The sequence below is a fragment of the Balaenoptera physalus genome (genome assembly GCF_965194825.1).
Source record: "Balaenoptera physalus genome assembly, chromosome: 19".
NCBI lineage: Eukaryota > Metazoa > Chordata > Mammalia > Artiodactyla > Balaenopteridae > Balaenoptera > Balaenoptera physalus.
Window position 1 is genome coordinate 50,466,128 of NC_138900.1, and position 16,529 is coordinate 50,482,656.

Below are 16,529 nucleotides of genomic sequence, written 5' to 3' on the forward strand. Positions count from 1 at the left end.
GCACAAGGAAACAAGGTCCCAGAAGACTTTAGATGTTGGACTTATCACACACAAATTATTAAGTAACCAGGCTTCCTGTATTCATAGAAAAACAAGACAACCTTGAAAATATCTTCAGGGATAGGAAACAATCAAAGTTGATGTAGCAGATTTGAAAAATAAACCAAATAGAATGCCTAAAAATAAAAAGTAGAATAACTAAAATTAAAATTTCAGTGGATGAGTTTTACAGCAGACATAGCTAAGAGAGAATTAATGAACCAGAAGGTAGAAAGGAAGACATTATGCAGAATGCAGCACAGAGAGACAATATTTAGTCTCTGGATGGAGAAGTCAAAAAGGAAGGATTAATAGATTTCATCTCTTAAAAGTTTAAAACTCATTCATGTCGAAAATAATTTAACCTTAATTAAAATGCAAAGTATAATTAAAGAAAAAAGATTTGCAGCAAGAAGGACAAACATAAATCTGTAGAGGCAGAAAATAGATTTGTGGTTGCCTAGAACTGGGAGTCTGGGCAGAAAAAGAAAGTAACTGCTAATGGGTAGGAGGTTTCTTTTTGGAGTGATGAAAATCTTCCAGAACTAGACAGTGATGATGGTTGCACAGCTATGTGAATATACTAAAAACTACTGAATCATATACATTAAAAGAGTGAATTTTATGGTATATGAATTACATCTCAATAAACTTGTTTTTTATTTAAAGGACAAGCAGTTAAGCCTCTATATATAAAGAGTTCATAGTGATTAATAAGAAAAATATCCAGTAGATAAATGGATAAAAAAATAGGCAATTCATAGTAGAGGAGTATAAGTAATAAAAATTTGAGAAATTTTTCTAATAGGCAAAGAAATGTAGATTAAAATAATAATGAAATACAGGTTTTTTTGTACCATTTCAAAAAACACAGATTTTTTTTTTTTTAATGGGACTATCCAGTGCTGGCCAATTGTATTGAAATGCACACACTTGAACACTCTTGGTAGGAGAATTAATAGGAACATTTTTGGAATGCAGCTTTGAAAATGTTTATACACTTGCAGCCAGTTCTTTTTCTTTGGGGAATCTACCCTAAGAGTATAAATGGGAGTTAGTTGCCTATACTAATTCTGTCTTTAAAAGTTTATGAAATTTTTCCACACGTGAATAATTATGCAAATGGCTCTTGGTCCCAGGGGCAGCTCACAATTGAAGAACCCTGAGCTTTTTGCAGCATAGCTCCCTTGTCCCCTTCTCTAGGAAGCCCCACCCCTTCCTACACCCTTTTTTAATTTCTCTCTCTGTGTTCTCGTTACACCCAAACATGCTGTACTAACCACACTGTCTTGTAATCATTGTCTAATTTGTCTCTCTCTCTAGACAGGTGCTGTCCTATTAGGTTTATAACACTTAGTACCTAGCACAGAGTAGACACCCTATTAATGTGTGAATGAGTGAAAGAATGATTTCTATTGCCTTAATTCTAAAGTTGTTTTCCAAGCTTTATGTTTTATGCCATAGATGCAGATTACTTCTATATACTCTTTTTTTAAACATCTTTATTGGAGTATAATTGCTTTATAGTGGTGTTATATACTTTTATATAAGTGATTTGTAATTTTCTTTAGTTGACTCCTTTCCCCCCACACTTCTTTTAGCAAGAGATTTTCTTTTTCTTTTTTTTTTTTAATTTTGAATTTTTTTTTGACTGCACGGCTTGCATGATCTTAGTTCCCCGACCAGAGATTGAACCCAGGCCCCGGCAGTGAAAACGCCGAGTCCTAACCACTGGACTGCCAGGGAATTCCCTCCCGTCTTTTTAACAGAAGTAAAATTGACAAGAATCCTTAATATTTCTCCATCCTAAGTAATAATATTGCTATTAAAGTTTTCAATGTTATTGTCAGACCACCTCAAATGATCTACTGTGAAAGCCAAGACATCTGGGGGAATAAGCCCCCCTCATCCTCCCATAAAAAAGAAGACTGTTAAATAAAACAAAGTTGTCCACTATAAAAACAGTGCTTGTGTATATGTGTGTGTGTGTGTATATATTTATTTCAAAGAGTGGTGTATGGATGAGAGGGCACTAAAATGCTTATGTTGATTTTAGGTTTCAGGTGATTTTTTAAAAGCAGCTTTATTGAGATATAATTCACATACCATATAACTTGTCCCTTTTAAGCGTATAATATAATATCTTTGAGTATATTCAGAGTTGCACATCTATCACCACAATCCATTTTGGAACGTTTCATTATCCTAAAAAGAAACTGGTTCCCCATAGCCTTCACTCCTCAATCCTCCCATACATCCATGAGTGATTTTTCTTTTCTTCTTTACGTTTTTCTCTGGTATTTGACTCTTTTACAGTGACCATGTATTATTTATGTATCGTCAGGGGGAAAAAGCCACGTTCTTTTGATTGTGGAAACAGTTTTTCAAGTCTTCTCCTTTCCCCTCTATTTATAGGTGCCCTGCTTAGCAGAGGGATTTTAACCTGAGGGCTGTGTAGATCCCTGAAGGGGGCCATGACTAGATCTGGTTACTTGCCAAAATTGTAGGCAGGGTGTTTATGTGTATATGTGCATTTTATCAGGGCAATTTATAGTAGCTCTGCCTGGTTTCCATATGAAACTACAGTTTAAGTCCTGCATGTCATGGTTGCTAATTTCACAACAATCACTTTTTCTAAGCCAGTCCTAGCCCAGAGCACCTGTCACAAAGACTTGCCTAATCATCTCATTAGGACATCTGCTATGTTTAAGGAAAAATGGGAGAATTCAGGAGTTTTGAACTTGCCTGTATCACTGCTTAGTAGCCAAAGCACAGAGCAGGTCTCCGAGAATTAAGACACTGGATCATGTGAAAGATCAGCCCTGTCTTGTTAGAGCTTCAGGCCAGGTGACCACTCCCCTGGGAGGCTTCGGCTCTCTCAAAACTAGTGAGAACCTGACGCATCAGTCAGCTTTGCTGATCCTGCAGCTTCTCTTTGCATAGGTTTGAGGTGAAAGGCCAGTAGAAAACTTACAAAAAAATGAACCTGGAGTTCAGGTGGTACTCCCTCTACTGGGACCACCTAGCTAGGGGTCTTTAAGACTGTTTTATTTTCTTACCTAGATTCAGCTAAAAGAGAACTACATACTGTGTTCTGGGAAATCAGAAGCCCCTCTTTTCATATTATCAGTAAGTGTTTCTTTTAATAGCATAAAGAGAATGTTACTATACAAAATGTTTCATTCTTTGAAAGCTACATAAAGAGAACTAAATGAATAACATCCTGGTTCTTTATTTGTCCCCCATGACCAGCTGAAATGCAAGTTTCTCTAAATGCATAGGGCAGTGATTACTCTCAAAGCAGTGGTAACTGCTGTTTTCCTTCCTTCCTCACTTATGCCTTCAGTCAGTTAGGGCAGCTTTGTTCATATTTCTGTATGTGCTACAGACCCTTGATCATCATGTTTTTGAGGCTCACTTTTCTCACCTCTGTTCTGAATCATGCAGAAGTATTTGATAGAGGTAGTCCTGACAAAGTGGACTCTAAGCTTTTTGGTGCTGTTTTGGGTTTTATTTATTGGGGGAGGGTAATAGAATAAGAGATTTAGGGGGCTCGCAATAGCCATAAATATGTGGAGTGGAGGTGTTTGAGAATCACTGATTGAAAACTGAAACTCACTAAAATCCAAGTTTTTTATTTCCTTTTGTATGCCTCCTCTGTCATCACTAATGTTAGCAGCATCTCAAGTTAAAGTCGTCTGTGAATCTCATTAACATTACTACCTCCCTTTTCCACATAAAGATAAATATAAATAAATACACCAATTAAGAACAAGGCAGTCCCTGTGAAGCCCAACTAGACCCAAGAGGATTCTGCCTTGTTCATACGGGATGCAGTGTGCAGAGTGCCTCTCCTTCCTCTGACCTTGGAGTCTAACAGAAAGTAAACTTTATGGCTGATAAATACTTGAAAATATAAGATTTGCTATCTTTGGGTTAGGATTTGCAAAGCTAGTGCTATTCCAGCAGTTATTCTCCTAGGCACTGCTGCCGGGTGGGTGGCGGGGTAGCATTTGAAGCTTTGCAGTCCTGCTCGGTCATGTGGCAGCTCTGTGATCTTGGGCCATATTTTTCACCCTTCTGTTCCTCAGCTTCTCCCTCAGTAAAATTAGGAATGAAAATAGCATCTAATTCAAAGGATTGTTGGAAGCATTAAAGGGATGATGCATATAAAGTGCTTAGGACCATGCCCGGCATATTGAAAGCACTCATTAAATGTTAGGAATTTTTACTGTCCTTGCTATTGGGTTTTTATTTATTATAATAAATAAATAAATATTTCATGATCCAAATGGCTTCCGGCAAGTATAGTTAACTGTCGGTAAATGTAGATTATTACTAATTTCAACTTTTTGCCCTCCAAAATGGGAATTAGAGAACAATGTAAGCAAATATATTGGCCTTATTTTAGTGTTTGAGTATATTATTTAGATCTTGATTTAAAGAGGCAGACACTGGGTACTGTACTGCCATTCTTACAAATCTTCAACTTTTAGTCTAACCCTCTTTTTTCCTCAGGCCTGAGTAACACTTGCTCATCTTGAATCTTTATAAAGTTGTTGGGGCTTGTCCACACTTAACACAACTTTGGAGCTTTAGAGAAACTTAACATCACGTTGGCATGCTAGACGCTATCATTTACTGTGATTACAAGGACAGCCCAGCTATTCAGTTGAGTTCCCCATACTTCCTTGATTTAATAACCAACTTCCCCAGTTTGTGCAGCTTCCTGCATTCTTGGAGCTGAAATGATTGTTAGTTTCCATTATAATGAGCCGTCTCTAATGTAACAACTGAAGTACCCTGCTAGAGGGTAGTAGTCTCCTTCTCTTCAGGTTCTACCTTTCTTATCTTTGTGTCCTTGAGCTGCAACAAGAAAGGACAATCACAGGTTGGTGATTATCTTTTTGTCATCAGAAGGAAAATTTCCTTGTGCCTTACCTCTTCACCATCATTGTTCTTTCAAACTAGAGCTTCCTCCCAGGTTAATATACATTTTACCTTCTTTCTAGTTTTTAAAACAAACTTATTTCTGTTAATTTCTCTGAACATAGTTTGTAAAGAATCAAGAAGCTTGTCTCCTGCCCTGCTTACCCCCTCACGGTTACAGTCCTCAGAGATAACCATCCCCTCTACCCCCGTTTAAGTAGTTTCTTCTAGTAATTACCTCCCTATTTATAAATAAAATGTTCTCATGGATCTCGATGTTAAAAATTTTGCATATTTTCTACTCATTTCCTGTATGTTGGATGAAGATTTAACGTCTACATGCACACATGCCTGCACATGCACGCCTCTACCCCTTCTCCTTCTGCCATTTCCCCATCACAGTTTTTGGCTAAATCATTGGGCAGTGTTTGTTGCTGACTCTGGATATTATTCATCGCTAAGCCTAATTCAGTTGTCCTTTCTTGTATATTTGCTTAGTTTTCTATGTAATTATTGCTAATTTTTTACAAATGATCCAACAGCTCTATCAAATACATATCATTATTTTGTCCCATCTTTACTCTCTTTACTCAGACTTAAGCCTTTTTTTTTTTTTTTTGGCTGCATTGGGTCTTCTGCTGCGCACAGGCTTTCTCTAGTTGCAGCGAGAGGGGGCTACTCTTCATTGTGGTACGCGAACTTCTTATTTCGGTGGCTTCTCTTGTTGCCGAGCACGGGCTCTAGGTGCATGGGCTTCAGTAGTTGCAGCACGTGGGCTCAGTAGTTGCGACACATGGGCCCTAGAGTGCACAAACTTCAGTAGTTGTGGCGCGTGGGCTCAGTAGTTGTGGCGCGTGGGCTTCAGTAGTTGCGGCTCGTGGGCTCTAGAGTGCAGGCTCAGTAGTTGTGGCGCCTGGGCTTAGTTGCTCTGCGGCATGTGAGATCTTTCCGGACCAGGGATCGAACCTGTGTCCTCTGCATTGGCAGGCAGATTCTTAACCACTGCACCACCAGGGAAGTCCCAGATGTCAGCCTTTGATACCTATGTTCTTTTTATCCTTGTTTGTCAGTTTTTTTTACTCCTTGACTATCACTTTAGTGAGGTTTCAGGAGGAAGATGTTTGTGATCATTCTTTTATATTTGATTGAAAATTATTTTTACATTTTCATCTCTAAAAGGGGCTGTTCTATTTAAAAGACTGTGCCCTTTATCACAATTTTTTTAACTTATATTTTATTTAGTTATATTTGATACATTACATGGTTCAAAATTCAAAAGGTACCAAAAGATACAGAGTAAAAAGTCTCTTCTCTCTTATCTATCCTCTAGTCACTCCATTTCCCTCCCTAGAAACAACCAATATCATTGGTTACTTGTGTATCCTTCCAGAACTATTTATGAGTGTATAAATGTGTGTATGTATTTCCCCTTTGTACACAAATTGTTGAATTCTATACACATTGTTTTGCACCTTGCATTCTACTTAACAATAGATATTAGTATTTATTCCATAAAAGTTCTTTAAAAGCTTCTTCATTTTTTTTATGGATGTCTTTCTTTGTCTGACTTATTTCACTTAGCATAATTCTCTCATGGTCCACCCATGTTGTTGAAAATGTTAAGATTTCTTTCTTGTGCACGCACACACACACACACACACACACACACACACACACACACACACCCATGTCTTCTTTGTCCATTCATTCATTGATGGACTTTTAGATTGTTTTCGTATCTTGGCTATTGTAAACAATGCTGTAATGAACATAGGAGTGCATGTATCTTTTTGAGTTTGTGTTTTTGTTTTCTTTGGATAAATGCCTGGTAGTGGAATTGCTAGGTCATATGGTAGTTCTATTTTAAATTTTTTCAGGAACCTCCATACTGTTTTCCACAGTAGCCATACCAATTTACAGTCCTACCGATGGTACACAAGAGTCTCCTTTTCTCCACATCCTCTCCAACACTTGTTATATCTTGTCTTTTTGATAATAGCCTTCTAACAGGTATGAGGTGGTATCTCATTGTGGTTTTGATTTATATTTCCTTGATGATTAGTGATGTTGAACATCTTTTCATGTGCCTCTTGGCCATCTGTATGTCTTCTTTGGGAAAAATGCCTATTCAGATCATCTGCCCATTTTTTAATTGGATTTTTTTTTTTTTTTTTTTTTGCTGTTGAGTTGTACGACTCTTACAGTTTTTTAATAACAAGTTTTTGAGATATAATGCATATACCATACAATTCACCCATGTAAAATATACAATTCAGTGTTTTTTATTATATTCACAGAGTGTGTAACCATCACCATAATTAATTTTAGAATGTTTTACCCGCCATAAAGAAACTCCATATCGTTAACAGTCAGTCCCTATTCCCCCCCACCGACTCCCACAGCCCTAAGCAACCACTGAACCTACTTTCTGTCTGTAAATTTGCCTATTTTGGACATTTTCATATAAATGGAATCATTCAATATGTGGGGAGTTGTGTTTCTTACAATTTTCTGCAGAAATACCTGAGAAATTCAAGGGAGTAGGTGGTTTCCAAGTTGATGTGGGTATTTTGGGAGGTAGGTTGTTGTCTGCCCAGGGGAATAAGTCAGGTTAGTTTTAAAGTGGGGATGATGTAGCAGATTCCTGGGATAGAGCCAGTCAGCAAAGACATTTAGGATTAGACTGTCTTTCCTACAATGCAAGAGCACTGTGTAAAGTGAGACCTAAACTATGGTGACTGCCCAAGGTCTGCAGAATCACTGAGCAGCATGCTGAGGGATCATCTTGAAGTCAACACTGGATCAGAATACATTTCTGGCTTTGTAATGAAAGTCTTTGGGGGAAAAAAAACAGTTATTTTACAAAATTGACTGTCTCTATTTTGTCGCATAAAGTACTTTCAATAATATTTTTTCAGTTGGTTAATTTGCCTTATCCCGTGCTTTGCCCCAAAACACAGATCAGAACGCTTTCATGAACTGCTGCCAGATTTGGTTCACCTTTGCTTTCTCTGTATCTTATCTGTTACACCACATCTTGAAATGCATAGTCATTTTCCTGTGATCAGAGCAGGAGAGGTATCTCTCACACAATCATTTGGTCCTTATTGCCAAAGGGATTGATGTGTCATGTTTCCTTAAACCCAGTGCTGACCCAGAAATTACCCTGTTTTCATATTACAAAGAAGGGGCCAAGGGGCATATAAAGGTTATGGTCAGGTTTCCTCAGTTGTCAAAATTCAAAAAACTTTTCAAAGAAGAAACAAAACAGCCACACAAAATCTCATCCCTTTAAATTGCTATATAGTCTTAACCATCATATGTGATTCTCTTCACTGCTCCGTCTAAGAGTAAGGAAGGAACCATTGTCCTCTAGGGATTCATAAAGTCATAGGTGGCAACTGTATCCTGAGAAGGTTAACTCAGACAGTCAGAGAGCCATTTGGCAGCAGCCTGTGGAGCAAGCCAGCAGGAAGATAAACAATTGCTAACCTGGGACTGTGGGAAGCAAGGAAATTGTACTTTGCTATTGGCAACCTTTTTATGTAAGATTGGGAGAATTAATGCTCCCTGGTGGAACTAAAAGTTTGACATTATAGGAAAAGTTTTTTAAAAAATCTGAATTTGTTTCTTTAACCTGAAGAAGGATATATTATGATTCCTTTGGTTGAAAAAAAAATCAAACTGGCATAAGCATAAAAGGATATTTATTGGCTTATGTATCCAAAGGTTCTAGTGAGTAAATGTATAATTGGATCCTGGGGCTCAAAGCATGACACAGTTCTCTCCTTTTCTCCTTTCCTCTCTTGGCTTGACCCTCCTCTGTGTTTGCACCATTTTGGGGTTGACTTTCTCCACATGATGGCCACTGGCAGCTCCAGGTTAATCACTTCTACAGGCAAAAACAAGAAGACAAAACAAAACAATCCCGCCTCCCTCCCCCCCCCCCCCCCACAGACTCTAGGAGCTCATCTTTCCTAGTAGTTCCAAAATTGGCTCCAGGATTGAGTCTCTTCCCCCATTCCTGAACCAGACATTGTGGTGATGATGGCATGGAATATCCTAAGGCAGCCTTGACATGAGTTTGTTAACACATGAAGAGAGAGAAAGTGGGTAGTTAGCCCCACGCAAACTACATAGACTGAGAGTAGGGAAGGGGTATTTCCCAAAGGAACAGCAGGTGTTGTTACCAGAAGAGAGAGTAGATGCTGTGTGCAACCAAAATGCCTGTCTGCTACAGAGAGGAAATCAAGAGCTCATTTGGTTTTGAAGTATACAGCAGGATATTCTCATGGAAGTAAATAACTTCTCTGCTAAAGATTAGTGAGGTAAAAATAGGCATAAATGACAGTAGAAGGGACTTTAGTAGTAGATGTTTTTCAGAAAAGCTAGATATAGATCAAAGTTTTATAGAGCAAATCCCATTTTACGACTGATTTCCATTATGAAGTCGCAACTATATTCCTAAAAGGAAACAAATCCACTGAATTTCGAGTTAGGAACTTCTGATGAAGAAATAGTTATGACTGCTACAGATCTATAATACGTACCAGGCCTTGTGATACATCAGTGATAAAACATCTGCCAGCGTTGCAGTTACCAACTATCAATTCACTTTTCCTTTGGGCTCTTTTAGAATGTGGAAGCTGTTTCCTTCATTTATCGTTTTCTTAGCTGCAGACATTTTTCCTATGCTAGGAGGTCTCTAACTCCACCTTGGACCTCCAAAAACTTACCCCTCGTTTTGCATAATAGAGCTACCTACAAATGCAGTGTCACATTTTGCCAACAGGGAAGCTGTCTAATTCAGGTTCTACCACAGCCTGAAACTCCCTAAAGAGCAGAGCTTCTGTTTATGTAAAACTGGAGGCCACATAAAGGAAGACAGATGTGGCTTAAGACCCATATGCAGAGACTTCCCAGGCTTTTCAGGCAATGAAAAGGTATAAGAGTGAGGAGGGCAGAAAAGAGGATGGACAAGCAGGTGTAGCCCTCAGCAGTTGCATCGCCTTGGTGTATATCTATTTATAAGAGAATGGAACCCCAACCTATAACATAGAAAACAGTATATAGACTTTGCCTGCAAGATTGTCAAATTAAATGGAAGAATGGTAAACTCAGATAAAAAATAATTATAGATTTCTCAAGCATTTATATTACTCCTTCTCCATCTTCTCTTTCTTAATTCCTGAAATTTATGTCAAGACTGTATCTTTGAACCCTTTTATTCATTCATTCGTTTGACAAATAGTTATTGAGCACTTGTTATGTGCTGGCACTCTTCTAGGCATTGAGGCTACAGTGGGGAACAAAACAAAATCCTTGACTTTGTAGAGTTCACATTCTGAGGACAGCAGTCAATAAATAAACAAGTATATATCATTTCAGGTACTATTAATTGCTAAGAAGAACAATGAAGCAGGGTGAGAAGGATAAAGAGTGGTAGAAGAAGGAGGCTGTCATTTTATATACGATGAATGTGGTATTTGAACAGATACATGATGGGCTTTTAGGAGCAAGCCATGGGCTACCTGGAGGAGGAGTAGCCTAGGCAGAGGGGGAAGTAAGGCGAAGATGCTGGGTCCAAAGAAGCTTGGTCTACAGCTAGGAGTTCCAGCCACAGTTGCTGGAGGACAGTGAGGAAGGGAGAGCGTGGTAAGAGGTGAGGTCAGAGGCAGAGCGAAGGCAGGTGGGGGATGGGGGCTGCTCATTATTAAGGGAAGAAGGGAAACCAGTGACGGTTTGGGCAGAAGAATGATGAGGTCTGACTCGTTTTAACCAGATAGTTCCAGCTGCAGTGCAGGAATAGGGTAGAAGCACGGAGACCAATCAGGAGATTTTTGAAAAAAATCAGGCCAGAAATGATGGACAGGAGTGGTTGAGGTAGAGGTGGTGAGAAGCATTCTCACCCTGGGTGTAGTTTGAGACCTGAGTTTCCTTCCTTCATTTGTTTTTTCCTTTTTCCTCACTGTTCTTTAGAGTATAGTACGTAACCCCTCCCCCCAAGTAATGGAATTTGTATTTATATAGTTTTGAGACTAGGGGCTTTATTTCTGGTCCTGTCTTAGTCGTATCTCGCCTCCTCTGTCAGCCCCTGTAAAGTTTACTCGATACGGGGTTGGGGTCAGATGATGATAACACTGCTGCAGATTCTACATCTAGGAGTTCTGGCGTGATGGGAGAGGGGATCAGGACATACTAGGAAGGGAGACTCGAGAGCAGGGTGTTCTCTACTTCTGATCAGGGAACTCAGCCGGAAGCATGGTCTACTACTAATCATGCCCAGAATCTGCATTCCTTATTTCCTTACAGAAGTTGTTCTCATCACTGACAGTTTTACAGAGAAAACTCATACTGGGATAGAGAACTGCAGCAAAGACAGGAAGCACGGCTGTGCTTCAGGCTGATGTGTGGGCAGCGACGATACTTGTCATAGAACCTTAGTGTCTCAGACTTGGAAGGCTCCCTCGAGGGCATTTGATCCGGTCTTCTCCTACTGCTGTGTAAATCCCTGCCATGATATGTAATCATCTAGCCTCTGCTTCCAGAGTCTAGAATCCATAGATCATAGAATGTCAGTGCTGAAAGTGATCTCAGAGATCATATAGGCCTGAGACTAGAAGAATCCAGGAGTGTGAACTCTCAGACCCATGTTCTTTCCACTCACAATGTTGTCACTCCAAATACAGGGCAGCCCTTGCTGGTAGAATGACAGAGGTGGGTTTAAACGTCTCTGTTTTCATCCCATCATAGGCTGTCTGGGCTTATTTTCTTTTCAGTGCTGAACAGTAATGAATCCTTTCTTTTTATTTTCAACCCTAGGGGTTGCCCTCCTCTCAGATGTGTACCCTGAGAAAATCTTGCCTGGCCTGTTGGCACAGTATGATGGCGGTAAAGACAAGCACACACTGGAGACCAGAATGAAAGTCGGGGAAATCCTGATGCGAATTGTCAGGGCATTAGGTGAGTTTTCTTGTTCCAGCATCTGGAATGGGGTCAGGGAGCAGTATGGCTGTGGAACCAAAGTCTGTGTACCTGGAGTCTTGTTATGCTAGCAAGGTGAGGACAATTTGGGGGCTGAGGTGAGTTACTTCCTGTTCAAGGATTTAGCAAATGTCCAGCGCGCACCAAGAGATTGGCAGCAATAGTGCCCGTTCTTCTGCAACTGCTTAGTCTCCTCCCCTGAGCTATGTTGGGGCCCTGATTTTCCTCAGAGCTGGAATGAGAAGTTTCCCACTTGCTGAGCAGCAGCAACCATGAAAAAGAAGGGGAATGTCAGACAGGGAAAGAAGAGCGCTAACTCTGGTTGAATGACTTCTGTGTGCCAGGTCCTCTACGTGTATGTAATCTCATCTAATTTTCCCAAGAAATTCTATAAAGAGGCTGTTGTTAGGCCCATTTTATAGATGAGGAAACTGTAGCACAGGGACCTTCAGCAATTTGTTCAAGACTCATTCAGCTGGTAAATAGTAGTGCTAAGAACTGAACCTACCAACTCGAAGGAAGTTGCTCAAAACCACACAAGCTGAGAGTTGTAAAGCCATGGGCTCTAGAGTTACACTGCTTGGGATCAAATCCCAAGCTGCTGCTTATCAGCTTTGTGATCATGGGAATGTTTCTCAACCTCTTGGTGCCTCAGTGTCCTCATATATAAAAAGAGGATATTGATAGCACTTACCTCATATGGCTATTATAAGGATTAAATTTTACTCTTTACCCACTAGGGGAAGATTTTGAAAAACAAACTAGCTTTGGGATTCCCTGGCGGTCCAGCGGTTAGGACTCTGCGCTTCCAATGCAGGGGGCGCGGGTTCGATCCCTGGTCAGGGAACTAAGATCCCGCATGCTGCACGACATGGCCAAAAAACCCAAAAAAACAACAAACTAGCTTTTGCCTCTTGTATCAAGAATTTACGTTGAATTCTTCCTTCACCAACATTTTTAAGGATTTCCAAAGATTCCACATAGCCATGCATCATTTCCACGGACGTAGCCCTTAATTTTCCTAATTTCTGGGTGACCCTCTGGCTAAAGAAGATAGAACCTAGATCTCCAACCACTTAAATTCTTTTATCGCTGAAAGGAAAATCTCATGAGAGTGAAATTAAAAGATCTTTTTTCTGCCCTTTGAAGAAGGGCGAACTTTCTATATTTGCTTTAGTCTTAAATATGGGTCTGAAACATACCAGACAAGTGCACCATTATGAGAATTGATTCTCTCACAGTAGGTGTGAGTGTTAAGTTTAACGTATTACAGGATCAGATGCACCTCTGACTTCCATTTGTGTGTATCATTGTGATCATCGATCTGAGAAGGATGTGTCTGATGCATCAACAAAACATGTCTGTTCTCTGTAACTTCTGGTAGACCGCTATCATTGGCGTGATAAACGCTGAAAAGGCACATTTCTCCATCTGCACGGGGCAGTCCAAATCATTTCCTGTGGTGAGATTGAAGGTGGGGATGAAGGACTAGGTTGAGTGGGAGAGAGGCCTTGCTCCTCCTTACATAGTCCCATAATTAGCCCAATTTCCAAAACTGCCTTCTGGCATTTCAAAGCGTATTCCATCAATTCTCAAAGTTCTAATCTTCCTGTAGCCTACTCTAACAAGTATCCAGCTGTAAACATTGCCTTAGCTTTAACTGCTACTTTCTAATTCACCTTACCAACTTGTCCGGGTGCATAGATGAGATGGCTGACTGAAATCCTTTAAGTGAAATTAAAGCCCATTTTTACAACATAGCCAATGTCCTCAGTTTACTATTGGTGTGGAAATCCTTGTGACAGCCACTTTATAAGACTTCTTTAATAAGTACCCTAGTTTCAGTGGTCCAGGCCTTGTACTCTCCCCATCCCCAGCTCTTCTTTGCAGCAGGGGGATTTCCATGGGAACACAGGCCCATAGGTAGGAGCCAGGTGCAGTACTACCGCTTCCTCTTGGCTTCAGTTCCCTAACCACATCTACTTTTCATCCTGCCGCTAGACAATGGTGAAAAATCAACAGGAGTTTTTTTTTTCTTTTCATTAAAAAAAAAAATTGAAGTATCATATACATATAGAAAAGTATATAAAGTACACTAATTTTAATAGTGTAGTTTTATGGTTTTCTACATATCTGCCATCACCCAGATCAGTACAGAGAAACTTCTAATAACCCATGAAGTTTCCTTTTTTCCCTTCCTAAGCTATACCTGCCCCAGAGGTAAGCACTATTCTGACTTTTTATCAGCATCAGTTTATTTCGATTGTCCTTGAACCTCATTTTTTAAAAAAAATTATTTATTTATTATTTTTGGGTGCATTGGGTCTTCGTTGCTGTGCGCGGGCTTTCTCTAGTTGCAGAGAGTGGGGGCTACTCTTCGTTGCGGTGTGCAGGCTTCTCATTGCGGTGGCTTTTCTTGTTGCGGAGCACGGGCTCTAGGTGCGTGGGCTTCAGTAGTTGTGGCACGCGGGCTCTAGCGCGGAGGCTCAGTAGTTGTGGCGCATGGGCTTAGTTGCTCTGCGGCATGTGGGATCTTCCCGGACCAGGGCTTGAACCCGTGTCCCATGCATTGGCAGGCGGATTCTTAACCACTGCGCCACCAGGGAAGTCTGAACCTCATTTTAATGGAATTAAATCCCCATGTTTCCAGTAAGTTGATAGATACGGACACTTGGGTAAATTTGGGTCAAATTTTAGGGGGCAAGAATATTTCATAGGCTGTGCTGTGTATTGTATTTCCTGTTGTCTCACATTACAAGGCGTATGATGTCTGGTGTCTCATTTTAGTGATGTGAAGATTGATCAGTGGTGTTTCTAGTAGGATACATCCATAATAAACTTCCCCATCAACCTTCCTCCTATTGGTTTTAAGTAACCACTGGTGATTGTTGCCTAGATTGTTGCTGTTATTTCATAGAGGTTACATTTTTTTACACATTAGGAAACAGATACAGAGACGGTTACTAACTTGCCTAATGTTACATAGCTAATTAATGATGAATCCAAAATTTCAATCCAGACAATCTGACTCCAGATCCAGTCTCTTACCCAATACACAATTCTGTATCCTGAAAATTTTCCCATGTCATTAAGCATCTTTTTCCTGTCATTGACACACATTTTCCATATCCTCTATAATTTTTAATGATTGCATTAGACTATATCATTTGAATGTATCATAATTTTTTTCAACTGACCAGCTTACAGGTTGTTCTAATTTTTCACTATTATGAATTACGTTAAGATGAATATTCTTGTAGCTAAATCTTTGTGCAGATCCACGATAATTTCCGAGGAAAAATTTCTAAAAGTAGAATTTCTTAAAAGCATGTGCATATTTTTAAACATATTTATTGCTAAATTATCTTCCCAAGAGATTGTGCCAGTTTATATTTTAATGTTTGAGAATATTTGTACCCTCATCAGCACTATGTATGCTATGTGTTATTTTTATCAAGCAGATATATAAAGAAATGTTGCTGTGTTTTTATTTCCATTTATTCAATTGACAGGGTTAAATATTTTTCATATTTTTATTGGCTAAATTTTTGTGTTTGTGGAGGGTGTATGTGTGTGTGTGTGAATTGACTGTTCCTATCCTTTCTTCATGTTTCCATTGGGGTGTTGATTTTGTTATTTAATTTGTAAAAGCTTTATATATTTACAGATCTTGAACCACTAACATTTATGTTGTAAATATTTTCTTTGGTTTGTTTACATTTTAGTTTTGTTCATATTTTCTGTTTCATTTGTTTTGAAATGTAGAAGTTTTTAATTTTGATGTAAGCAAATCTATCTTTTCTTTTACGGTTTCTTATATAGAAAGGCTTTCTTAAACCAACATTTTATAAGTATGAATCTATATATTTTAATCTCTACTCCTCAACATAGAAAATATGGTGGAAGGATTTTGGTTTCATTTCTTTTATTTAAGGAACTATTTAGTTTTTTTATTGTACTTTTAGAAATTTAATCTTAATGCATTGCTAAATTACCAGTCACTCCAAATGTTTCTCCATCTGTTTCCTCTTATATGGCCCAATGTCGACGTTGACAATAACCTGTGGGCTGTTATATGTCATTGCATTTTTTTAAAACTTCTTTTAAATGTATAACATTAAATAACTGTGCCCAAGATATTGAATTGGTAATTGGGACAATACCTGACAAGTGGAATTAAAGCAAAGGGTATTGAGTACATCTGTAAGGGTATTTCTTTCTGAGATTGCCTAGAGCATTATTCCTGATCTGATATAGACTACACTCTTCTCACATATGCCAGATGAAGTATCTTCTCTCTCTTCAGCAGAGCTGGACAAGCACTACCAGTTCTTTGTTCCTCTAGGCCAGTGATTCTCAAATGGGGGAGTGGGGGGAAGAATTTGCCCCCCAGGGGACATTGGCAATGTCTAGAGACATTTTTAGTTGTTAAACTGGGGGCAGGGGGTACGTTACTGGCATTTAATGGGTACAGGCCAGGGAAGTTTCTAAACATCCTACAGTGCACAGGACAGCCCCCTGCAACCAAGAATGATCTGGCCCAGAATGTCAGTAGGGCTCCTGCTGATGCACCCTGT

The 16,529-nt window shown here is 39.4% G+C and overlaps 1 protein-coding gene and 1 long non-coding RNA gene across 7 annotated transcripts in view; one reads left to right on the top strand and one right to left on the bottom strand.

The window, feature by feature from the left end:
• The window catches only part of TANGO6 (transport and golgi organization 6 homolog), a 180,804-nt gene that overhangs the window by 93,142 nt on the left and 71,133 nt on the right, over positions 1–16,529 (top strand). For all 4 annotated transcript variants that reach the window (XM_082436042.1, XM_082436040.1, XM_082436041.1 and 1 more), the window contains one exon: positions 11,791–11,931. In XM_082436042.1, coding sequence (XP_082292168.1) covers positions 11,791–11,892 — 102 coding nt within the window. In that variant the 3' untranslated portion in view covers positions 11,893–11,931. The remainder of the gene's footprint in view (positions 1–11,790; positions 11,932–16,529) is intronic.
• The window catches only part of LOC309648052, a 147,196-nt gene that overhangs the window by 60,287 nt on the left and 70,380 nt on the right, over positions 1–16,529 (bottom strand). The gene's annotated exons all lie outside the window — the stretch shown is intronic.